Source organism: Pipistrellus kuhlii, unplaced genomic scaffold (assembly GCF_014108245.1).
Source record: "Pipistrellus kuhlii isolate mPipKuh1 unplaced genomic scaffold, mPipKuh1.p scaffold_m20_p_15, whole genome shotgun sequence".
Taxonomy (NCBI): domain Eukaryota; kingdom Metazoa; phylum Chordata; class Mammalia; order Chiroptera; family Vespertilionidae; genus Pipistrellus; species Pipistrellus kuhlii.
The window spans coordinates 40,648,431-40,673,132 of record NW_023425460.1 but is presented as its reverse complement, the minus strand read 5'-3'; the positions used below and the strand labels follow the sequence as shown (position 1 = coordinate 40,673,132).

General features: G+C 45.3%; 1 protein-coding gene and 1 long non-coding RNA gene across 27 annotated transcripts in view; one reads left to right on the top strand and one right to left on the bottom strand.

The window, feature by feature from the left end:
• The window catches only part of ABLIM1 (actin binding LIM protein 1), a 219,402-nt gene that overhangs the window by 43,063 nt on the left and 151,637 nt on the right, over positions 1-24,702 (top strand). For 6 of the 26 annotated variants that reach the window (XM_036439156.2, XM_036439146.2, XM_036439136.2 and 3 more), the window contains exon 1: positions 8,202-8,321. The exons of 1 other annotated variant lie outside the window; for it this stretch is intronic. In XM_036439156.2, the coding sequence (XP_036295049.1) occupies positions 8,288-8,321 (34 nt within the window). In that variant the 5' untranslated portion in view covers positions 8,202-8,287. 19 more of the 26 variants (XM_036439158.2, XM_036439155.2, XM_036439153.2 and 16 more) reach the window with 7 other exon arrangements.
• LOC118719509 lies at positions 2,966-8,133 on the bottom strand. Its single transcript, XR_004988168.2, has 2 exons — positions 7,279-8,133; positions 2,966-3,936 (listed from the first exon to the last, which is right to left on the bottom strand). It is a non-coding gene; the product is annotated as an uncharacterized LOC118719509 (long non-coding RNA).

The window sequence follows — 24,702 nt, the reverse complement described above, 5'->3', positions numbered from 1 at the left end:
GGCAGCACCATATTGTTTAAGCTACCAAAGTGAACGTGGAGTGTTTTGGCACAACTACCCAAGCCTTTGAAAGAGTCCTAAGAGCGGTATCCATGAAAGGAATTACCAAGCAGCTTTCCACTTCAGCTGATGCACTATTCATGAGTTTGTCTTTGAGAATCAGAATTCCTTGTCATCGGGCCTGGCTCCTTTTGGAGTCAACGATCCACTAAATCTTTATCCTTGGAACCAATCTGTGGATTCTCTTTGTAGAAATAGCCTGTAACCAAATGTACTTTCACATTCCCGAGCTTGCCAGAAAAAAAGACACTGGACACTCCACCCCACCACCAGCCACTCAGGAAGGGAGAGACTGATTTGCCCGGCCCATTTTGTTAACCCTCTCCCCCCTCAGCATTACCAAAGGCAGGCTCTGCCTGTGAACCCTGTTATCATATATGAAAAATGAGCTATAACCAATTAAAGGGAAGCTTAAAATGGGGCTTTAGGAAATCTCTGCCAATATGCAATTCACATCCTAAATTCTAGTTTATTAGCTAGCCAAAGCCGATTTATTCATAATCCCTGTTTATGAAAATATTCTCCTGAGAAGCACGCTATAATTACTTTTTTAGTTTATGTGGCTTAAGCTCTTGTTGCTCCAAGGTACCTCAAGATGTTATGAGTGTGAGTGTGTGTGTGTGTGTGTGTGTGTGTGTGTGTGAGAGAGAGAGAGAGAGAAAGAGAGAGAGAGAGAGAGAGAGAGAGAGAGATTGTTCAAAACACTAAGTAACTGGAAAAGTCAAACCAGAGAAATGCCATGGAAATGTCAGATAGCAGGTGACAGCCTGGATTCAGGCAGAGGGTCTCACAGGCATAGAGTATCCATATTATTTAAAAAGAGAACCCACAGTTTTTCCCAGGAATAAAGATTTAGGAAATACAGGAGTCAAGCTCATGCTAGCGAGAAGGCAAGAAGTTGCATGTGAGGACCTGACTCTCCAGCAGGGGGTGGCGCTGGCCCATGGTGGGAACCTTCTGAGCTCTGTTCAAATGAACAACCTGACAAACCGTTTTAATGGAATAGCTTTTCCTCACAGAACATAATATAAACTAAGACCAAATTCAAAGAGCATTTTAGAGTGTGCGAGGTATCAAGTACAGAGCTGGTGTTTGGGGGACATGAAGACTAAACCCTGACCTGCTTGGGTGTTTCACAGGGCAGCATCCTTGCAGTCTTGAAGAGCATGAATGGGCTGGAGACAGTTTGTTCTGGGACCCTGGTGCTGCCACTGTAGGTACAGGATCTTAGGGGAAGCTATTTCATATTTCTCAGTCTTTGGTTTCTCATCTGTAAAATGGGTACAGTAATGCCTACCACTTCTTCCACCATTACTAAAACCATAGACCGGTTAAAAGACACACATAGAGGTAAGCAGTCCCATAAGGTGAATGTGCTATGAATGAGGTTAGACACAAAGGGTAAAGTGATGAATTTGGACTGGGATCAAAAGGGACAGTTAGGGAAGAAGTGGCCTTTGAGCTGAGTGTTGAAAGTGGTAAAATTGTTATGATCAGTGGGTGGAGAGGATGTGTATGCAGGGGATAGGAAGCATGCCAGGCTGAAGAAGCATAAATAATTTTTATTTAGTGAGTTCTTTTCCTTTCTTGGAGACCTGAGTTGGTCTCTGATCGCTTTGGAGATCTTCTATGTATCTTCAGGGTGTGAAATTCCAGCAGGACATGTCTGGCTGTCTGGCTTTTTTCTTTCATTCTATTCAGCATTTAGCTTGCCCTTCCGATATGAAAACCTATGCCCTTCTTCAGATCTGAGGCGTTTTCTTTTATTCTCTTCTCCCCTTACTGTCTCTGTTCCTCCATCTCTCTTAATTCTTTCCTATGTTCTCTCTTTTTTTTATTATTTTGTTCTACCTTCTTGAAGATCTCCTTGACATTTTCTTCATAGCCTACTTATTAAATTTCTTTTCTTTCTAAAATCATTTCTAATTTCCCCAAACTCACTCTTTTTTTCTTATTGCTTTTTTAATACTCCCCCATTTTTATTTCATGGATACAACGTGTCCTTAAATATGTTACAGAGTATGAACCAACTTTTCATTTTTATTTAGATCTTTTTCTGCTGACTGAATTTTCTGTTTTCTCTAGAATCATGGGCTAGTATTTTCATCTTGGTCCCATTTTGTGCTGTTTGTTTTTCTTAAATGTCTAGTCATTCTTAATATGTCTTAATGAATTAATAGAGGGATGAATAAGGAGATTTTCATCTGTGTTAATGAATTAATAGAGGGATGAGTAAGGAGATTTCTATTTGAGGAATTAATTTTCCCTTCTGTGTCTCTGCTGGTTTTGTGCTGCATGTGCAGGAGGTCTCTAAAATACAGTCATCAATACACTTAATAATATGTTGATCCAAGCAATTTGTACCTTAAAGCATTTACTGTATACCAAAGAAATGGCAAAAGTGATCTTTTAAAACCCCAAGAAAGATTATGGAATTTTATATTCCTATGAAAAGGTTTTGAAAACCAAATTTAAAATTGATGGCTCAGTGGTTGAGCATGGACCTATATACCAGGAAGTCACAGTTTGATTCCTGGTCAGGGCACGTGACCATGTTACTGGCTTGATCTCCAGTAGGGGGCGTGCAGGAGGCAGCAGATAGATGATTCTCATTATTGATGTTTCTATCTCTTCCTCTCTCTGAAATCAATAAAAACATATTTTTAATGGATGATGTAAAGAATAGCTAACTTACTAAATTGAAAATTAGGGCAACGCAAATTAACGGGGTTTATTAGACTGAAGGATGCGCAGAGGTTTCCTCTTCAGTGGTAAACGTTGCTCGCTCTTGCGTCTTGCTCTGCTCCAATTGGGTTAGCCACCCATGAGCCCAGAATGTCGAATTCGCCATCAGGGGCCGTTTGTACACACCCCGTGGGAAGCCAGCACCTCCTGACACGTTCGCCCTGTGCGGTTCCCCCTCCCACTCGCTGACATTTGCTGGTGCCACGGCCCCGGGTGAGGGGGCCGGCCGGGCTGGCTCACCTCCTGGCTGGCCTGCTGCACAGGACAGCTGTCCGGGGCCAGTGCCAGCTCCCAGGACCCGTCACCTCGCAGTTAGGAGCATGGGCCCGGACACCAGAGGCCTGGGGGCCGCCAGATTCCAGCTCTCTTTCCAGTTCGTACTTTTTAGTGGCTGTGCCTATCTGACTCAGAGGGTTCTGTGAGTGCCACTTAAATGGTTTAAAAATCCACCTCAAAGTGACCTTACTGAGCTCGTGATGAGTGGGGGCGGGGCAGAAGCTAGGCTGTGTGGGTGTCCAGTGAGGCCAAGAATTGTTTCTCTCTGACCCCACCGACCAGAAAAGGGAAGGCCTGACCCGGAACTCTGTGCTCTCCCTCCCGCTCCAGCATGCCCCGAGTCTCGGGTCCGAGAGATTCAGATTATTGTGAATTCCTGTTCTTACTGAACCCAGACTGGGTGAGGAGACCTCAGCACAGCCCCAGGACTTGGTGGTTGTGGGTAAAAAGACCCACCAGCATCTGTTATGGACTGAATTATGTCCTCCCAAAATTCATATGTGGAAGCCCTACCCACCTCGGACCTTAAACAGGAGTGTATTTGGAGATAGGGCCTTAAAAGAAGTAATTGAGTTAAAATGGGGTGATTAGGGTAGGTCCTAATCTAATATGACTGTCCTTGTCAGAAGAGAGTAATTGGACATGGAGGAAGAGAGAGATACCAGGCACCTGCACCGACAGAGGGATGATGCTGAGAGGACGCAGCCAGAAGGTGGCTGTCTGCTAGCCACGGGGAGAGGTCTCAGACACCCAATGGCTGGCACCTTGATCTTGGACTTGTAGCCTCCTGAGCTGTGAGAAAATAGGTTTCTGTTGTTGAGGCCGCCCACTCTGGGGTGTTTTGTCATAGCAGCCCTGGAAAAGTAATACATAATAATTAGACAACCAATTCTGATTCTTCTCCGGCTGCCCGCAGGGACAGCGGAGGGAGGCACGGCCTGGGCCTAGGTGAATAGCCCTGATCCTGGATTCTAAAACCTGTCTTTGACTTCATGACACTGGTGCTAGCAGGGTGAGATTTTGACTAATCCAGCCTAATTCTCAACACATGGACATCAGAGAGACTGTAACGAGGAGAAGCTCACAGGTGTGTGAGGAGAATGTTGCGTAGGGTGATAGCTGAGATATGCTGATAAGCACCAGCTGTCACAAGTGAGGGCAACAAAAATCTGGAAGTTCTGGTTTGCTAAAGGGCCTGGCACCCCGATAAGCTGTTGACTTCCCAGGCTGAAATTTGAAGCCCTTGGCTTTGGTTGCGCAAAGCCTCACGAAAGAGAACCCCTCTTTTCCTTTTGTCTGCACCCCGTTTCTTCAACATTATTACATTATTAAAAGGAGTTTTTAGGGGTGTAGCAGGCAAGTTTAGAGGAATGAAGGGGTCCGTGGAAAAAGCACAGGGCTACAGAGCTGCAGAGGGTACATTTCCATAGAATAAAGGAGCTGGGAGCAGCAGAAAATATACATTTACAGAATAAAAAGAAGGAGCAGTGATCAGACTCTCAAACCTCATAGGGAAAGTAGGGGAAGGTGGGGGAAAGGTGAAGAGATGAATCCAAGGACTTGTGTACATGTATATGGGCCTAGCCAGTGGCCATGGACAACAGTGGGGTGGGGGCATATATAGGGAGGGGTTTGGGATGGGAATAGGGGGATGAGGACAATTATGTGATGCCATAATCAATAAAAAATAAATTTAAAAAAAGAAGGAAGCCCCCCCATTCAGAGAGGGAAGAGGAAATCCCAGAGGGAATAAGAAAACAATAGGGAAAAAGGAGGGAACCTCACGGTACCTCACAGGAGGGTTGAGCTCTGAGGTTGCTATAGTGACCAAATGAGAAGGGATAGTGACCAATCATAGGGGATATCAAGGCACACAGATCTGCAGCCTTTATAAACCGTAGAGAAAGGGACTCAGGATGACTCTTTTCCCCTCCCCACGTGGCACTCTGCTTGTTTCTCAATAAATTTCCACCTTTTACTAGGCCACCTTCTGTCCATGGTCTCATTCTTCAACTCCCCTGAGCAAGAGCCCGGGAGCTATCCTGCCTAGGCGAACACCATGCGTTCCAGCCCATTTTCCTGTGTCATTATCATTGGCAATGCCATTGGAACACAAGTTCAAGGGAAATGACAAAGCAGTACTTCACCTTTTCCCTGTGTCTTTCTAGTTGGGGTCTAGGTTCCTCTTCCTGATTGAATAGGACCTTTTAAGTAACTCGGTTTCCTCTTTTCCGAATGGAATCATTTTTCTTAGGGAATTCAATTTGCTTGACATTTCTGTCTCTGCGTAGTTTCAAAGATGAGGGCAGGGCCTGTGCATGTTTAGTTACTGATAGCTGCTCTTCTCCCTCTCAGCCTTGTCTTAAATTGCGTTAGGACAGGCCCCATGTCCTAGTCTGTCATCGCAAAGCAGTCCTAGGCCGGGCCCTTCAACAGAACATGTTGTCAGACGTGCAGTGTGCCTGAGAACGTGTGGCATCTATGCTATTGAGGCGTGGTACCATCACTGGGACCGCACCCAGGAGCACTGACCTATCACGCCCATCCAAATAGCAGACCCAAATGTTGCCAGGCAGAGTTGTCCTCAGACATTCTGTGTGGCCTTTAAACGAAGCCAAAGAGACAGCAACTTCAAGCAAATTGAATTCCATAAGAGAAATGAATCCATTGGGGAAGAGGGAAATTGAATTTCTTAAATGGTCCTATTCAGTAAGGAAAGAAAGAAGAGTCTACACCTAACTCGATATTCCCTAAACTCCTCTGGCTTTAAGATTTCTCCTCTTTGATGCTGTGAAATAAATGATCTCTAATGTCCCTTCATGCTCTCTCTTTCCCTGGAGCAATGTTTCCCAAATGCCGCTTTGTGGGAAGTTAGTATTTTTGCTGGGGGGGGGGGGGGGGGCGGGGGGGGGGGCTTGCTGGTCAAATAAATTTGGAAAGGGCTTCTGACCTTATTCTTTTAAAGTTCCAGAGCACACATGCATAGTCATGTCTCTGAGAAGACCACAGTTAAGAAACCTGTTTAATGGTGTTTAATCACGCATTTCTCGAGTACTGGTGCCTATGCAGTTTGCAGGTTTTCTTATGTGTTTGCTTTCTGGCTGACAGCAGCTTTCTGGGGCAGGGTTCTGGGGTGCATGGTGGTGTGAAGACTTCTCCAGGCTCCTAAGATGACTGAGCTGCCCATGTGAAGAACACACTTCTCTGATTTGCAAATGACATGGGAGGGGTATCATTGCCATTTGATTAGGAAATAGTTGTGCGTTTTAAATCGTGTTTAAGAGGTTGGTTTCTGGAATCTAATACATTGCCAATCTAATGATCTCTGGCTCAACCAATAAGTCAAATTTGGGGGCCCATGACTAGGAAGGAACTCCTTTATTGGCTAATTGTTCAAAACTTTAGTTTCAATATTGGATTGACCCTTGCACACACACAGCCCCTACACACACACACACACACACACACACACACACACACATACACACACACACACCCCTTCCCTCATGGACCGCCCTGCCTTGGAAAAAGCCAGAAACTGGTGAAAGTTGCTTTTAAACTAGAATTCTGTATCAGCTCCAGAAAATAGCTACAGCACTATGCGTGATTTCTTCTTCCCCCTTTCATTTCCAGTCAGGTCTGAATGATAATCTGAGATTTCAAGAGGGTAGGAAAAACTGGGATCCATTATGTCCAAAATGAAGGCTCTGGGGATAAAAAAAAATTTTTAAAAAATGCGACTGTAAAGACTTCCGTTGCCTCCTTATGGTAAGAATCCCGAGACACGAACAAAAAACACTGGGGCTAAAGCAGGGACTTACTGTCAGGCGAACGCTAAGCATCAGGCGCGATCCAGAGATTTCAATAGATGCAGCAGCCGCCAGCCATGACAGCTCTGCAATGCCAGGCATGTTATCAATGAGTCCTCCAGTCATGCGCCTTCATCTGGCGCCTGGCTCTTCAGCCAAGTCAGGAGGACCTTATCAGGGGCAGAAACTTCCAGGCAATGGCCTGGCCTGGAGGGGGGAGGCCGAGAGCCATGAGTCCGGCTCTCCCCAGAGCCGTTGCAAAATAAACCAAAAAAACCACCCAGACAGGAAGAGAGTAAGCTGGGAATGTTCCGTCACTCAAACTTTCTATCTAAACAATGTGACTGCACAGCCTGTCTGCAAGGAGACTGTGGGAGCTGGGATGTACGTCTTCATTGCAGGAATGCAATGATCGCGCTTAAAACAAGGATGCCCGTTTCCGTCTACCTCTTAGCCAACACCTGCCTCTGATGCTGGAAATGTTTTGTCCTGAGTGTCTTTCCCCATTGAAGCGGGGCCTTTGCAGCATTCCCAGTTTGCAGAAGCTCCAGTGTTCAGAAACAACAGGGAGAAACTTTGGACTGTGGGTGGCAGGCAGGGAATCCAACCCCGCGCCGGGCACTGCTGGCCAGGGGGAAAATGCCTCTTTCCTGAGCCTTTCCGGATGAGGTCATTGTTTGCAAGCAGCCTGGGCCTCGTGAAAAAGAACTCAGCGCCCAGGCCCTGTCTCACACCAGCGTCTTGTCCTGGAACAACATCTGAAGCCACACCGGACACTCAGGGTGGTGGTAAAAGGCAACTCCGTGTTCACAGCATTTTTGTTCAATACCAGTATTTAAATAATAATGATGATAATAATAATAATAATAATTAATAATAATAATAAGCCCATTTGGTGAGATGGTAATGCATTAAACGAAAAGAGCAGGCAGGAGGCATGGGGAAATCCACCCTTTTCTTCCTTTGTCTCATGTGTTTGCGTTATTGTGGGATGACAGCGACCAAAGTCTGGGTCCCCGATTGTGCAGAGTGGAGGAGACTCCGAGGTGCATGCTGATAGCGGCCTCCAGGCCGGACAGCTTCTTACAAGTGTGCCAGCAGCTGCTGAGGTCTTTAGAATCGGGAGGAGTCGGAGCGGGGCAGAGAATAAGGGTTTGTGGGTTCTATACATGACGAAGGAGTTAGCATCATGCAGGAAACTCCTCATTCTTCCTGAGCTACACTGGCACACCCTCTGGGTGGCACACCCCTCGCTGGAGCCCAGCTCAGCCCACAAACTCCCGGGAGCCAAGCCAGGGCCCCACCAGGCCTCTCCCTGGAGGAGCGAACGCCGTCCTTCCGTGTGCCAGCCCCTAGCGAAGAACCTGAGGTCCCAGGCCCGGGAGGCGGCTCAGCTCATGGACCCCGAGCCTGCTGTCGGGGACGACCAAGGTTTGACGGTCCATTTTGTAACTCTCGTATGTCCTGTCTGACCTAGACCGTGTCTTTCCAGATGGGGAGGGATGCAGGGGCTTGTCTCTGGTTAAAATGATTCTTTGCTTATTATAATATGTTAACACTCTCATCTGTGTATGTGCACGATACATATTTGTATGAAATGCATATCTCATATGTCAATGTACTTACAGATGTGAATATAATGGGGATTTAAAGTTGACATGTCTGTTTTGTAGCAGGAGCTGGGCTATGTTAGTTCCATGTAGGCGGCGTGGTTGGTTGGAGCACTTTAAAAAGAGCCTTCGGTGACTGCGGGGAAACCCCTCTGTACCGGTGCTTCTGCTCACCTGCTTTCCTCCCTTCCCCCATTCCCATGCCAGTTCCAGTGCTAACACAGCTCTGCAGGGAATTCTTTCATCCCTCTATGGATGGAGTTTTGTTTCCTTGGGTGGAGCACATGGGTGTTTTGTTTGGTCTTGGATGTGGCCCCTGGAAGGCTTCCCCTACAGTCATCTTTGACAGGCAAGTTCACTCCCTGCGGAGGCTGGCTGGCTGTGGGCACGCCCAGCGCCTCCTGCTGGGATTCCCAGGACCCCGCAGGCAACACCGGGCCTCAGAGGCAGCCCAATGCCATCCTGCTGGCTGTCCCATCACAGCCAGCACGCTGTGTAGCCAGCACGCTGTGTAGATTCGTGCTGTTTCTTTATTTTTATTTTATTTTTTTTAATATATTTTTATTGATTTCTTACAGAGAGGAAGGGAGAGAGATAGAGACCTAGAAACATCGATGAGAGAGAAACATCGACCAGCTGCCTCTTGCACACCCCCACCGGGGATGTGCCCGCAACCAAGGTACATGCCCTTGACCGGAATCCAACCTGGGACCTTTCAATCCGCAGACCGACACTCTACCACTGAGCCAAACCGGTTTCGGCCGTGCTGTTTCTTTAGATACGAAGCCCCTTGAGAGAAGAGTTGGTAACTTACTGTGGTGTCTGCGAAGGAAGCCGGTGGGTAATTCCACGTGAGGCAGACGGGCCTTGTGCCCTCCCGCCTTCTCTTCCCAGTGCCTGCTCCTCTCGGTTCGCCAGGACGGAGCCCAGCTCAGCCTTCCCACCGGGACTGGTAGGGCTGGAGCCCGAGTTCTCGCGCGGCACATGCACACACATGTTGAGAGGCACAGGAACTGGGGTTGGCACACTCTGCAGCTGATGAATAATTCATGGTGGCTTCTCGTGCCATAAAATTTTCTCCTGAAATGGAAATTATTTTAAAAGAGGACGCAGATTGGGAAATCTAGAAAGGTGCTTTCGTATTTATTGATCTGCCTCCGCCATGTACCGGCAAGACAAAGGTTGACAAACAGCAGCATCGTAAAATCTAAAGCTGACAGCAGGCCCTGTGTGGGCAGAGAGTCGAGAACTCCGCCCCGACTTATCCCTCCCCTGCCTTTCCAGGTGTAACAGCTCCTGACAGTCACTAAGGCCTCCGGCTCCTGGCCATCTCCGGGCTGTCCTGGGAGACAGGCTCTGAATTGTGATGGCAGCCCAGTGCATGTTAGTTAGCAGTAATGTATTACTTACTGGGAGTTTGAGCTTGGAAACTGTGATTCAAGGGCTTTTTCTAACTGAAGGAGGTCTTAGAGATAAAATTAGAATATCTAACGACGTCTGTATGTCTATTTGAATAAATTTGAACCTTCTGTTTTCCTTATACTATAAAAAGAATGGGTTTTAGTTTTCATTTCTAGGAAAGATAGGGCAGGTTTTGGAAAACCCTACGTGGCAGAGAGATTATAAGTAAGCAGAGTAAGTCATACATCTATCTATATCTATATCTATATCTATCTTCCTTTCTATCCATCCATCTATGCATCTATACATCTATACACCTATACACCTATATACGTATCTATCTCTATATCTATCATCTATAATCTCTATCTCTATATCTATATCTAATATCTATGTCTATATTATCTATATCTATCTATGTCTATAGAGAGAGAGATCAAAGTGGAAAGACAAGAAATTTTATTTCTTTTCTCTGCCTTTTTCCCCTCCATGGACTATAGTTAAGGCATTGGAAACCTTTGCATTGCTGCCAGCTGGAACCCACGGGAAGTGCATCCTGGAACACTCCCCAGCTGACTTGAATCTTGGTCGTAATGAAATTGGAAGTTGGCAAATTGTCCAGGCACACCTTATGTTTGAAACACACAGGTTTAAAACAATGCTTTGCATTGTTTCAAAGGTACTCGCCATAGGGAATATTGACAAAGTATTTTATTTACCTCTTTTTAATAGATGGATATTTTGAAAGGGTGTATAATGAATAAGTTTGCCCTCTTTAACGAGAGCCCATCCTCCGGTCCCTCTCCGGCCGCGCCTTGAAGGCTTGAGCTGGTTAGTTAGATGGCAGTTGGTGTCAGACTTAGACTCAGAGATCAACTACCTTCTGCTCTAAGGGACATGCTTAGAGCAAGTCTTTACATACCTTTCATTAGGGCATGTGAGATACCAGCCCTCTATTTTATAGTAAAATCCAACTGCTGACATGTACCTCTCCATCACTGACATACTTTAAAGGTTGGAGTGGTGGGTAGGGTATTCATTCAGACTATGGGAATTTAACAAAACATATCTCTAAAAGCCATTCATTTCCAAAAAGGGGGAGGGGGGAGAGGGAGTGCAATGTGCTGATGAGCACTCTGTAGGTTTCATGTGACAGAGAGGAAGGCTGGACAGGTTTTTCTGCTTTAGCAGCAGTTACAGCTCCCACTGCAAATGAGCTCTGCCAAGGTCAGTGCCCAGTGGGTCAATTAGAGCATGGCATGGCGGGGACATGCCTGAGGACCACTGAGCATCGCGTTTGCATAAACCAGTTCACAACAGAACAGGCCTTGCCCCACCCGTGGTTGAGCGCCGACCTATGAACCAGGAGGTCACGGTTCAATTCCTGGTCAGAGCACAAGCCCGGGTTGCAGACTCCATCCCCAGTAGGAGGTGTGCAGGAGGCAGCCTGTCAATGATTCTCTTTCATCCTTGATGTTTCCATGCCTCCTCCCTCTCCCTCTCTGAAATCAATAAAATATATATTATTTTTAAAAAAGAACAGGCCTTGAGAGTGCCTGTTGAGTCTCCCTGCCCCACAGCCAGCATTCACAGGTCCCCACACCAGGATTCCTTGAAGATCTTAAGGGAATAGAAACTCCCCAGGCCCAGAATTACTCCCCTTTCTGATGGAATGGGAACCATGCCTCGTGCTGACCTGTACATTGATGTGGTTTAGAGTTAGAAGGTGAAGTGGCTGCTCACTGCTCATGGAAAAATGTCACCCTGAGCATCATACTATGTGATGGGAAGCACGTCGAATAAGTAGAACTATAATTGCTAATATAAGGGGATGTATGTTCCCCTTATATGATAAGATGGTACTATTTAATACGAAACACACCCCATTGACTATTTTTAAATGGTTTAAGTGTTTTATTCTCCCTATTTTTCATATAGAAGGTGTTTCTGGCTATGTGAACACTCAAGTTGCAAATTCAGGTTCCTGACTTTAATTAGCCATTTTACCTGGCCTCACCCATGTCTTTATTATTATTATTATTATTCATTATTACTGTTATTGCTTTAAAGGCACTCTCACTGCAGTAGTCTGCCTCTAATTGGTAGCTTCACCAGGGAGGGAGCACCGATGTGTCAGGGAGCCCTCCTTGACTTGGCATGGGAGCAGCTCGTTAGCATTCTGTCTGTCGTTAGCTTACTAAGCATCTTTCAGCAGGTGGCAGGCATTGAGCTAGGTGGTGTTCAGAATGAATCTCTGTCATTTAGAATCTATAGCCTTGGAAGGAATCCCTGGCACGTATGTGCCAATGATGTGCTGGGCTCGCCAACGTGGGAAATTAGTAAGGACTGGGCAGGGTGAAGAGCGCAAGGCTGGGAACACAAGATGGAAGAGGCTGTGGTCATCTCAGCAGGTTGGGATGCTGGCGGGGAAGACGAAGACCTGGTGCTCCTTGGGATAGAGATGACCCCACTGGCTTCATGGGACACACTCTGACCACAGGTCACTTTGTACCATGGCTCCATCATGAAGGGAGGGGGCCTCTGCTCCCCAGGACCCCTCTCTGCCCCTCCTCACTGCCAGAGCCACGGGGATTGGGATGTAATTTCCCCTTGCTAAGATGACGACTCTGGTGAATTTCAAAGTTATCTTCTTCCTTTGAATACTTTTGGGCTTGCAAAGGAAAGCATGTTCTTTCTGAACACAATGCCACACTCTTGAGTTCTAGAGACAAAGAGGTTTGGCGCATATCTCAGCTTTGATACCTACTAGCTGTGTAACCTTGGGCAAGTGCCTTAACTTTCCCAAGCCTCATCTATAAAATTGAGCTTGACCCCAAGTCTGCTTTATGCGCTTGGGAGGATTAAGTGAGGTTGTCTAAAACCCGTAGCACAGTGCCTCGCCAGTGGTAATGAGTGGTTTATATAATTAGCAATTATAGCTCTACCTAGGAAATCCAGACGCTTCCCAATTATTTATATGATTGCGTAGTACTTTGGAGTCCAAAGCCTTGACTCTACTTCAGTTATTTCATTTTAATATGTATATTTTATGTTGCTTACTTTTTATTATACAAATTGTGGCAGAATAAACTTTTATTATAGAATTTTCAAACACAATAGGAAAGGCAAAAAGTTCTCCTCGACCACCTTTCAAATGGAGGGAGTAGCGACTATTATTGGTTTTAGCTATTCGTTTCTTTTTCATCAATGTAATGCATGTTCCTAGTTTTAAAAGTCGAACAGTGTCTTCTCCCATGAGTGGGAGACGAAGGAGCGAGTGCCAAGGATTCTCGTTTTCCTGTTCTGACTCCCTGTGATGACAGGAGCTGTGGCATCTCTGTTACACAATGTGGCCTCTCTAAGTGGAACATTTGACCTTCTTCTCTGGCATGATTGAATAAACGTGCCATCTATTAAAAGGTTGAAAATAGATCTGATTTGCTCTATGTGGGGGAAAATAACTAATAGTGCTCGGTAGAGGTCTGGTAAGTTCCTGAAACAAGAGTCAGCAACCTTTTCCGGTAAAGAACCAGATGGTAACATTTTAGGTTTTACAGAATATATTATCTATGCCGCCACTGCTACTGCCCCACCCTTCTTCCCCCTCTCTCTTTCTAACCCTTTAAAAATGAACAACAAAAACAGGCCCAGTCTTAGCTTGGAGTAAGACAAAAGCAGTGTGTGGACCATAGTCATTGACCCTGCCCTAGAGCTAACTAGAGGAGCAGAGCATGGAATGAATGGTCAGGTGCAAATAGTTCAAACGCTTGAGGTCACTATTCCCTGTTCCTGGCTTACTCATCCACTGACTGTAGGCTCCACGAAGGAAGAAAGAATCCAAGCCTTCATCACTGTATATCAATATCTTTCTAGTACAGTGCCTGGCACAGAGATACAATAAAAATTGATCAAATGAAAGACCAAATAGTATGATAAAGCTTATTTAGAAAATGGGCAGTTCCTTGATCCATCCCCCATTCCTAAGTGCAGCTCTTTGACCATCTATTTCAATGGTTTCCTCTGATACCTGACACAGGATGGCTTTGAAAGGTAGGTTCAGAGTGCAATTCTAGACTTCGCACTTCAGACGTTACCTATTGTGAAGAATGTTGAGGAGTTCAATCCTAATCAGTGTAGTAAATTGATAGATCATGTGTATAATGAAAAAAAATATCTAGACGGCCATATAAGCATCTTATTTAGAGAGATGGTTTTAAGTAGCAGGATAAGCAGCTAGAAAGAGCTGAAGGAGTTGCCACCTCTCAATCTTCCAGATTGGCACAGCACCTCATGTTCTCCTCATTGTCATTGAGGGTTGGTGCCCTGGCAGAGAGAAAGGGAGGGAAAAATGAGACATCACTCTTTACCATGAAGACTGTCAACCCATCATCCTCTTAGCTGTTTTAGCCATCTCTTCCGTCAGCCGATCCCTGCAGCCCCCAGCACCAGGCCTCTCCCCACTTGCCCCAGGTGAAATCTCCCCTCCAGGCTAAGTTTCAGTCTTTCCCTCTTTGTTTATGTCATTCGTTGACTTTCTAGCTCCATAACTGTATGGACATCTCTCATTGTTCCTCTCTTGCTCTTTGGGGTTTTGCGCAGGCATGGAGATAAACATGTGTTCACAGCATTGTGTCTATCCAGAAGCTCCAAGCTTCTGTAGATTTTGGTACTCAATTACTGTCTTATGCTCTAATTATCTCACACTTTCTTTTTTCTCCTACAACAGAGATATAAATTCAGTGATGTTAGAATCTATCATTTTTATATCTTTCAGAGATCTTAGTAATAATTAACTTTTTCAGTTTTCCCTTTAAGATTCCAAGAAAAAAAAAAATGCATTCTACAGTATTTTTAGGCAGGGTACTCTTGAATCAGTTAGCTATAGCTGCTTCACAAACCATCCCAAAATTCAGAAGTTTAAAACAACATCATTCTAATTTCTCATGGGTCCACCGGTCAGCTGCTGTAGGCTGAACTGGTGGGCAGTTTGAAGGGCTTAACTACTCAAGGATAGCTCTTCTCCACACATCTCTCATCCTCCTCTTGGGCCCAGCAGGTTAACCCAGCCATGTCCTCATGACATTGAAGCAGAAGGTCAGGAGGTCAAGCAGCAGCATGTGTGATCTGTTGAGTGCTACGCTCAAAACTCCCACACGGTCACTTCCTCCTTATTGTATAGGCCAGTGGTCGGCAAACTCTTTAGTCAACAGAGCCAAATATCAAAGAGGACAACGATTGAAATTTCTTCTGAGAGCCAAATGTTTTAAACTTAAACTTCTTCTAATGTCACTTCTTCAAAATATTCTCACCCAGGCCATGGTATTTTGTGGAAGAGCCACACTCAAGGGGCCAAAAACATGTGGCTGGAGAGCCACATTTTGCAGATCACAGTCCTATAGTATTATTTGTGGTACAGTGCAGGTTTCAGCCTGAGAATCACCAACATGGGGCCATTCACCAATGATGACAGCTCTTCCATGACTGTGGGTATGCGGGTACCCCGGGACACAAGGAACATCTAGTTCTCTCCAAACAGACAGAAGGACTTGCTACCATCACGGGGTAGCCATGAAGAAAGCCTCATGTTCACATAGCAAGAGAGCCCCAGTGGGGGATTAAGTCAAGGATCTGCCAAGAAACTTCCCACGATCCAGCCTTGCCATCAACTTGCTGATGCTCTGTCTCTTTATGAGTAAGAAAAGCTTATTTTTAGCCTCTTTATGACTCTCGGAGGCTTCGTATAAATTTCTGGTTTTGAAGGTTTCAGCAGTGTGTTGCTGTTCTGGCTCCTTCACTTCCACAGCAGCCTTAAGAATCACAATAATTAAGACAGCTAAAGTCTTTGCGTGCTTATTATGTGACATGTGCATGTTCTGTCTCTACCTGTCATGCTCGCTTTTTTAATCGTCTCACCAACTCTGTTATTAGCCCATTTTACAAAAGGAGAACACGGTAGCTTTTAGAAGTGTCTTGCCTCATATCATGGCAGACTCAGACCTTGAACCCAAGTCTAATTGTGAAGTTTATTCACTCGCTACCTCTCAATTCCATGGACACAGTGTGACAAAGAATACGAGATTTTTTTGTAGTTAAAGTATACGTTTAAAATAGTAACTACTCAACTTCTTCTCAAGGATTTAAACCAAAAATGTATACAGAGTTCCTCAGGAGCCATAGTTTGCTCACCAGCTAACCTCCTTCATCTTTTTAAAAATATATATATTTTATTGATTTTTCACAGAGTAGAAGAAGAGGGATAGAGAGCTAGAAACATCGATGAGAGAGAAACATTGACCAGCTGCCTCCTGCACACCCCCTACTGGGGATGTGCTCGCAACCAATGTACATGCCCTTGACAGGAATCGAACCTGGGATCTTTCAGTCCGCAGACCGATGCTCTATCCGCAGACCGACGCTCTAAGAAAAAGCATTCCTAAATTGAATTTTATTAAAATTACAAGTTGTTCATTAAAAGACATCATTAAGAAAATGAATAGGCAAGCCACCATCCAAGGGAAGTTAGTTGCATTATGTTGGTCTGAAAAAGTACTCAGATCTAATGTAAATCAAGAACTCCCACAGATCAGTAAGAAAAAGGCCTGATAGCCTTACTACACAAAGGCATATACTCCACAAAAGAGGATATCCCACAATGCCAATAAGCATATTAAAAAGAATCTCATTGCCAAAACCAGTTTGGCTCAATGGATAGAGAGTCAGCCTGCAGACTAAAAGGTCCCGGGTTTGATTCTGGTCAAGGGCATGTACCTTGGTTGCAGGCACATCCCCAGTAGGGGGTGTACAAGAGGCAGTTGATCGATGACCCCCTCTCATAGATGTTTCTAACTCTCTACCCCTCTCTCTTCCTCTCTGTAAAAAAAATCAATTATATAAATAATATATATATATATATATATATATATATATATACATACATATAAGAATCTCATCCTCATTAGTCATTAAAATGCAAATTAAAAACCCAGAGAGATTTTATTAATCATTATGCATCTGTCAGAATGGCCATATTAAGTATTGATGAAGATGTGGAATTCTGCGACATTGCTGTGGGAATATAAAGTACAGATCAGGAGAAAGGAGTGTGTGTGTCTACTGGTGGGCTTCTATAATAATAGTCCTGGCAGTTTTATTTGTCATAGCCTCAAACTGGAAAAAAACAAATGTTCCCAAACAGGAGAATGGATAGCTTAGTTGTGGTGCATTCTGTAAATGGAATGTTACTCAGTGAAAACAGAAACTACTGATAGGACAACGTGGATGAATTAAACAGGCATTATACTGATGGAAGAAGACATACTGTGTGAATTGTCTTGAAGTTCAAAAGCCAGCAACACTACCCCACTATGGTCTGTCAGAATACGGGTGAGCTGGGGGAGGAGGTGCAGTATTGATGGGTACAAAGGAACCTTCTGGGTTGTTAGGGGTGTTCTAGATCTTGATCTGAGAGGTGGTTAAATGGGAGATTTGTGAACTTTACTGCATCTAAGATACACTGCAATTAAAAAGTGGACACTAAAAATGATTACAGTAGCTTTGGATGATATGGTGGTACGTTTTTCTGAAACTAGGGTCACAAGTTGCACAGGTAATGTGATCTGAACTACATAAACATTTTTTTTAAGAAAAAAAAAACACAAGAAAGAATTAACAGTGGTTTCTGGAAGGTAGGCTTGTGTTACTTCCATTTCTTCTCAGTTTTCAGTGTTTCCCCACTTTTCTCTAATGAAGTGTATGACTTCAACATCAGAAAATGAAATAGAAGAGACTGTAGCTGAAGAGATATTTGACATAACTTCATCCTTAATTAGCAATCAAGTTTGAGATTTTAGGAATAAAGTAGCAATTCAGAGAGGAGCAAACTCATGGGGGGGTCAGCATTCAGGGAGGATATGGGGTGAGGAGACGGGGTACGGGGCGGGGTGCCGGGGTTGGTCAGTTAACCTGTGTGATGTTTCCTTGGGCCTGTGTTCCTCAAGCTGACTTGTTTCTGTTCGCTTCACAGATTCTGTGGCCCTTCACACATGTAGTTACTTTTTCTCCAACTCTCACACGATCATGTGAAAGCCATTTGTAAATCATATTCTTCAAAAGCTCTTTTCCTCCCTGCTCGTGTTGTCAGCCATTGCCATTTGCTCTGTCTCCTATTTGGAGGCTGCCTCCTCACCACAGTGCATCTCCTCCATATGCCACTGGGAGTCTAAAAATTAATTGTGCCAAGCAGTTTTCTCCTCTTGGAAAATAAATAAATAAATAAAGGCATCACACACACACACACACACACACACACACACACACACACACACACACACACCATTGCTCCATCTGTCCCGTCGGAGACACCCACCACCCACTTCATCCTGGTACAGGCTATTTTTGTTCACTTTGTCTTGAGAGCCTCTATATTGGACGCCTTCAAAAATTACACTGGTTTCCATCAGAAGATAAAAAGCAGAGTACTTTGTTCTTATTTTATACCTAGGGCAGGGCCGTTTGCAAAGCAAGGCTCAATCAATGCTGATTGAATTGCCTTTGTGCAAAGCGTGGCCAGCGCCCATTCGGATTGTTCTGGGAGCATTTTTACTGAAGGGTGCACATTTGTAATGATGAGGTAGATGGTGGAAGGCATCACATTCTTTAGAATCCAATTCCCCGTTCTCTGCAAACTTGTATCCTCTTAGGTGAGATTAATTACTACATTTTCACATTCTCTCTGATGAATTGAAGCTTTCTGTAAGTGGCTGTTGTTTTTTTTTCAAACTGCTTCTCTTCTTGGCAGGCTGAGTAATAGCATTATGCTGTGTTACTGGAAATTTTAATCAATACAACCCATGTGTCTTTAATTAGAATGCTAGGAAGGATTGCTGAGTTGCACCATTTAGTTAATGCAAAAAGCTATGAAGTTCAGGCATTTATGTGCAGATGGTCCGTTTGAGTAAACTGAGTCTAGATGGGCAAGTTAGTGTTTTTTCACAGAAAAGCTAAGGATGTATTCATTTTAAGGTCCAATGTTCATGAGGACTAGAGCAGCATCTCACCGGAAGCAGACACAGAAACAGGGGAGACCACCTTTACTTTCAAGGCATTCATGCCCAGCCTGGCCAGTGTGGCTCAGTGGTTGAGCCTCGACCTATGAACCAGGAGGTCACAATTCAATTCCCGGCACAGGCCCAATTTGCAGGCTCAACCCCCATTGAGGGGTGTGCAGGAGGCAGCCCATCAATGATTCCCTTTCATCATTGATGTTTCTAGCTCTCCCTTCCCCTTCCTCTCTGAAATCAATAAAAAAAACTATTTTTAAAAGTTCATGCCCAGTGATTTGCCTTCCTTTTTACCCCTTCCCATGGCCCCAGGTCATGCTTTGGTGAACATCTGCAGCAGCGACTTTACCCCTGAGACCCACAGCAGCGTCCCCAGCTGCTGGACATGGCTCCCTGGATGTTCTGATCACATCCACACTTGTTAGCACCTCTGAAATGACTACATCGCCACCTCTTTCCACCGAACTCTTTCTTTTCCCTACGTGTCTTGTCTCAGTGGCTGTACTTCTCCCATCCCAGATCCTGCCCACCCAGGCAGCTCCCCGGGTCGTGGTCTGCCCCAGTCAGTGACATGGTACCAACACCGGTTTGCTTGGAGACTCCAGGTATTGCATCTGTTCTCCTTTCTACAAGGTCACGAAATGGGTGGTTCCTACGGGGCAATAACTCGGGTTATGATGTATTGCATGTTGGAGAGAAGTTATGGTTTTCGCCTTGGGAGAGATGGGAGAGGTAAAATTTAATGGAAATGCATGGCTGAATGTCAAAAACATGCTGATCCAAAGAAGTGAGGGCAAAAGGGTAGGCACTGGATAGTCCGATGGATGTGAAATTCTAGAATGTGCAAAAAAGGTGAGAGGGATCAGAACAGGTGTTGCCTCTGCAGTGGGGCTGGGACTGACTGGGAAGGAGCAGCAGGTACTCAGTGCAGTGAGATATCTTGATAGAAATGGGAGGTATCTTGATAGACATGTGGGTTACATGAGCAGATGCATTTATCAAAACTCACTGAGTCCTGGCCGGTGTGCTCAGTGGTTAGATTCCCAGTCAAATGCACGTGCCTGGGTTTCAGATTTCATCCCCAGCCCCAGGAGGGGTATGTGTAGGAGGCAACCAATTGATGTGTCTTTCTCACATTGATGTTTCTCTCTCTCCTCATCCCTCCCTCCCTTCCACTCTAAAAAAACAAAACAAAAAAAAGAGGGGGGGGGGGGAGAAATACCTTTGGTGAGGATTAACAAACACACACAAACACAAACAAACAAACAAAAAAAACCCACAATACAACAACAACAACAAAAACTAACTGAACTGTAACCCTAAGATTTATGTTTTTCACTCTGTAAATTATACCTGAGTTTCATAAAAAGAAACAAAATTAAAGAGAGCACTTGCAGAGTAATATGTATAATAGTATCCTACTACTGATTTAAGATCAAAGACTAAATATAGTATAGGTATACTATAAATAAAATAATATAGTGACAAACAGATATGCTCCTGTATTTGTGACAAGAGAAAAAAATGGTAAAATTTGTCATTTGTATGGCCCCACTGATGTGGTTCAGTGATTGGGCTTCGACCTAAGAACCAGGAGGTCATGGTTTGATTCCACATCAGGACACGTGCTTCGATTGTGAGCTTCCAGTGTGGGGCGTGCAGGAGGCAGCCAGTCAACAATTCTCTCTCATCATTGATGCTTCTATCTCCCTCTCCTTCTCCCTTCCTCTCTGAAATTGATAAATGTGTTTTAACAAAACAGAACTAGAGCAGATATATTATTTTAAATTGCCATTTATGAGTGCTGCAAGTATCATACACTCCGCTTTTTGGGAAAACACGGTTGATAGCAGTGGTTGATAGCAGCGATGTCATAACTCAAATCCAGCTTTACACATGAGAAGGTGGGAATCATTTAGGTAAAGCTTCCAATTCTTCTAGACATCTCGCACTCCACAGCTGTCCTCGGGTACCTGAAATGAACCACAGCTGTTTGGTTTAGGCTTGGAGGATGGGAGGGTTTGAAATAACTACACATGGTCCCAGACTGGTAGCCCCCAAACCGTGGCAGGTCTGCGAACATATTTTGTTTAGGTTTTCTGTAGGGAGGTGAGGGTGGAGAGGTGGAGTTTTTTGTTTTGTTTTTTTAATCCGTTGCAAATGTTTAATACTTGGGAGAATTTGCATGAAAACCTGAACATCTGGCAGTACTTGGCTCGCATTCCAGAGTAGTGGTAATTGCCTGGATCTGCGTGGTGCGCCTCCTGTAAGTGGAGAACGGATTGTGCACGGATCCTATCCCAGGGATTGCAGGACCAACCTACTGCCCCAATTGCTGTTTTATTTTCTATGTTTAGTCCCTGGAGTATTTGAATTGCAGCCTTTGAATGAACATTTATAGGTCCCCGCTATGTACTCAAAACTACTAAAGGCTGTAGTAGATACATCATAGATATGCTATCACTGTATCAGTTTTACAGAAGAGTTAACCCAGGTTTGAGTTGGTGAAGAACTCATGTAGCTTGAGTCAGTAAGACCTATATATATATATATATATATATATATATATATATATATATGCATATTTATGTAAATTATTTACTGATAAATAAGACATTTGCACTTTATTAACAGGATGTACACTATAAAGCCTACACATATTTAAAATGTGAAAGAACGAGATTTTATATCTATGCTCTAGAATTTTCCTCCTACACAGCAGTCGGTTATCTTTAAGGTAATTTGATACCCTATGTTGGCGACCAGTAGATGAAATGATGCCTGGGCCAGGATTCTGCTTGGAAGCACCTTTTGTATCTGACTCCCAATTCTGTATCCAATGAACTGCCCCTTCAGAAAAAGGGGGTGCAGCAGAGAGCCACCAGGCCATCCAGAAGATGGAAAGATGGGAAAGTGCTGCTTGGTTGAGAAATGGTTGCGACCACGTTTAAAGCACCGCGTTCTTTACCTCCGACAGGCCTGCGCCGTCCAAACAGCCAAAGGGGTGGTCTTTTGTCCACGTGACAACCTTGGATTTGCCTTTGGGAAGTTTAGTTTCTCTTTATTTATTTATTTTTTAAAATATATTTTATTGATTTTTTACAGAGAGGAAGGGAGAGGGATAGAGAGTTAGAAACATCGATGAGACAGAAACATAGATCAGCTGCCTCCTGCACACCCCCTACTGGGGAAGTGCCCGCAACCAAGGTATTTGCCCTTGACCCGGAATCGAGCCTGGGACCTTTCAGTCCTCAGGCTGATGCTCTATCCGCCGAGCCAAACCTGTCAGGGCTTTAGGTTCTCTTTAAACATCTAATTCTGAGTGTGGGTTTTGTTTCCAGGGCAGCAATGTCCTCCAGGGTCCATTTCTCAGTCTGAGATGTGGTGGTCGGGGCAGGGGGTGGGGCAGGGGGTGGGGAGAAGGAGACCATGTAGGGTGTACCACCAGCTCATCTCACAGGACTGCACCACGATGAACAAATCTGTGGTTATAAAGCATGTGGGCGAAATCAAGGGCAGAGACAGGCTGTGAATGATGAATCGGTGTGAAATGCATTTGTGGGCTCGTGTGCAGGGTTCCCCCGGAGTCCTGTCACTAAGAGAGAGTGGCCACGAGCAGACTGTTGAGGGGCATGCTCTGCAGTTGCTCCAAGGTAATGCCACGTTCTTGCTCTAAGACCGTGGTTGGCAAACTGCAGCTCACCAGCCACATGCGGCTCTTTGGCCCCTTGAGTGTGGCTCTCCCACAAAATACCACGTGCGAGCACGCACATACAGTGCGATTGAAACTTCGTGGCCCATGCGCAGAACTCGGTTTTTGGCTCTCAAAAGAAATTTCAATCATTGTTGATATTTGGCTCTGCTGACTAATGAGTTTGCTGACCACTGCTCTAAGAGGTTACCTGTGGGGGGATCAGTGCTTCCTACTAAGACCTCATCTGTGCTCCCTGACCTCTCTTCTCCTCCCAGCGTCCTGTGGGATCCAAATAAAGCTTTCTTCCAGAGCATCCTGGATTTGGATTTTCCCCGCTGCCTTCCCCTCACCCGCTTATTTTCTTAGTGTTTTTTCTTCAAGGTCCAAATCAAATAGCATCTTTTCCACAATCCTGCTGGCACCAGGCTGACTCAGTCTTCCCCCCTCATGCACTTTCCTTTCCTGCTATCTGATCATTGTAACCCTAAGTGCGTGGCAGGGAAACAGATCCCCCACTTCCCCCTAGGACTCCCTAGAGGGGAAAACATCCCTGGTGCCATTGCTGGGAAGATAACCGGAATGCATAAAGCTGTCCGTGCCGAGTGTGTGCCACCACCATCTCTCAGTCTGATACACAATTTCTTTCATGAAGACAGAAAATGAAACGATCCCATGCACCAAATCCGGGATCTCTACACCAGGCCCCAGCCGTTCATGGCTGTACAAACTGGGGTGGTACTTAGCAGACTGCGCCGTAGCACGGTGCCTCCTCACCACGTCTCCTGCTAACACATGTGCTTGTTGAGACCCCTCATTCATCACTCCAGCAGCTGGCACCTGGCCTGGCTGGCTCTCAGTAAATGTTTGCTCACTGAAGACATCTCCTTTAAACAGAGGGGAGAGAAGCCCACACTGATTGGCTCAAGGCTCCTGTGCTAGTCCATGCTGATCTTATATAGTTCTTGTGCCTGTAAACTACAGGGAGTTCCTCTTCGACGTCAAAGTTGAAGCCCAGAAATGAATCTCAAGAACAGCCCAGTTGGTGTGGCTCAATGGTTAAGCATTGACCTCTGAGCCAAGAGGTCACAGTTCCATTCCCAATCAGGGCACATACCCCGGTTGCAGGCTCAATCCCCAGCGTTGGGTGTGCAGGAGGCAGCCGATCTATGATTCTCCCTCATCCTTGATGTTTCTATCTTTCTCCCTCTATCCCTTCCTCTCTCTGAAATAAATTAAAATACTTTTTTTTTTTTAAATAGAGTGAGAGGCCCTGATGGTGACACCATCAGGAAATAGGTTAGTTCATTTTTTGACATTTTCTAGTCGGTTGAGCGTGAACGTGGAGGTCTGCCAGAGGGAGCCGTGGCCGCTCTGTGTTGTGACGGACGGATGATAAATACCTTCTCTTGTGCCTCTGGAAACGCTTCCCTCTGCACTTTTCCTCCTGGGAGGCCCGGGCCGGGGAGCTGAGCGGCGGGAGCGTGCACTTGCTCAGCAGCCAGCACCCCTGTCAGCAGAGGTGGGACAGGTGCTGACGCGGGGGTTTCTGGCCTGCACTCAGCTGTTCGTCCCGCCAGCAAGGACTGCCTGTCTCAAAGTGACAACACCCTGGAACTGTGTCCTCTGGCCACCGCTGGCCTGGGCCCCCTGGGCGTATGCCTGTCACTGTGTCCTCCAGTGCAGTGGCCCTCAGCTAGGAGCTCTGGCCAGTCGGAGGCTCCTTGTATCCTGCGGCTGTGTGTATGGGAACAGTCAGCCTTGCTGGTGTGGAATGTTCATTCTTCTTGCGTATTAAAGCAGTGCCTGGTGGCCGAAGAGTGTTTTCACTCTGGTATCTGAGTTTTATCCAAATATTGGGTTCTCATATTTCACAGTCACTTCTTATTGAGGGTTGTCCATCCAGTTCTCTCTCAAGTCACTGAGCATCTAGGACGGGTGTAGTGTCCTCTGTGAAGGAAGCAGCTGACCAAAGCAAGCCTCCTGCTCTCCAGGGGCACATCAGATAGTGGGGGAATATGATTGCCTGCAGGTGACCATGTGACAGGCAG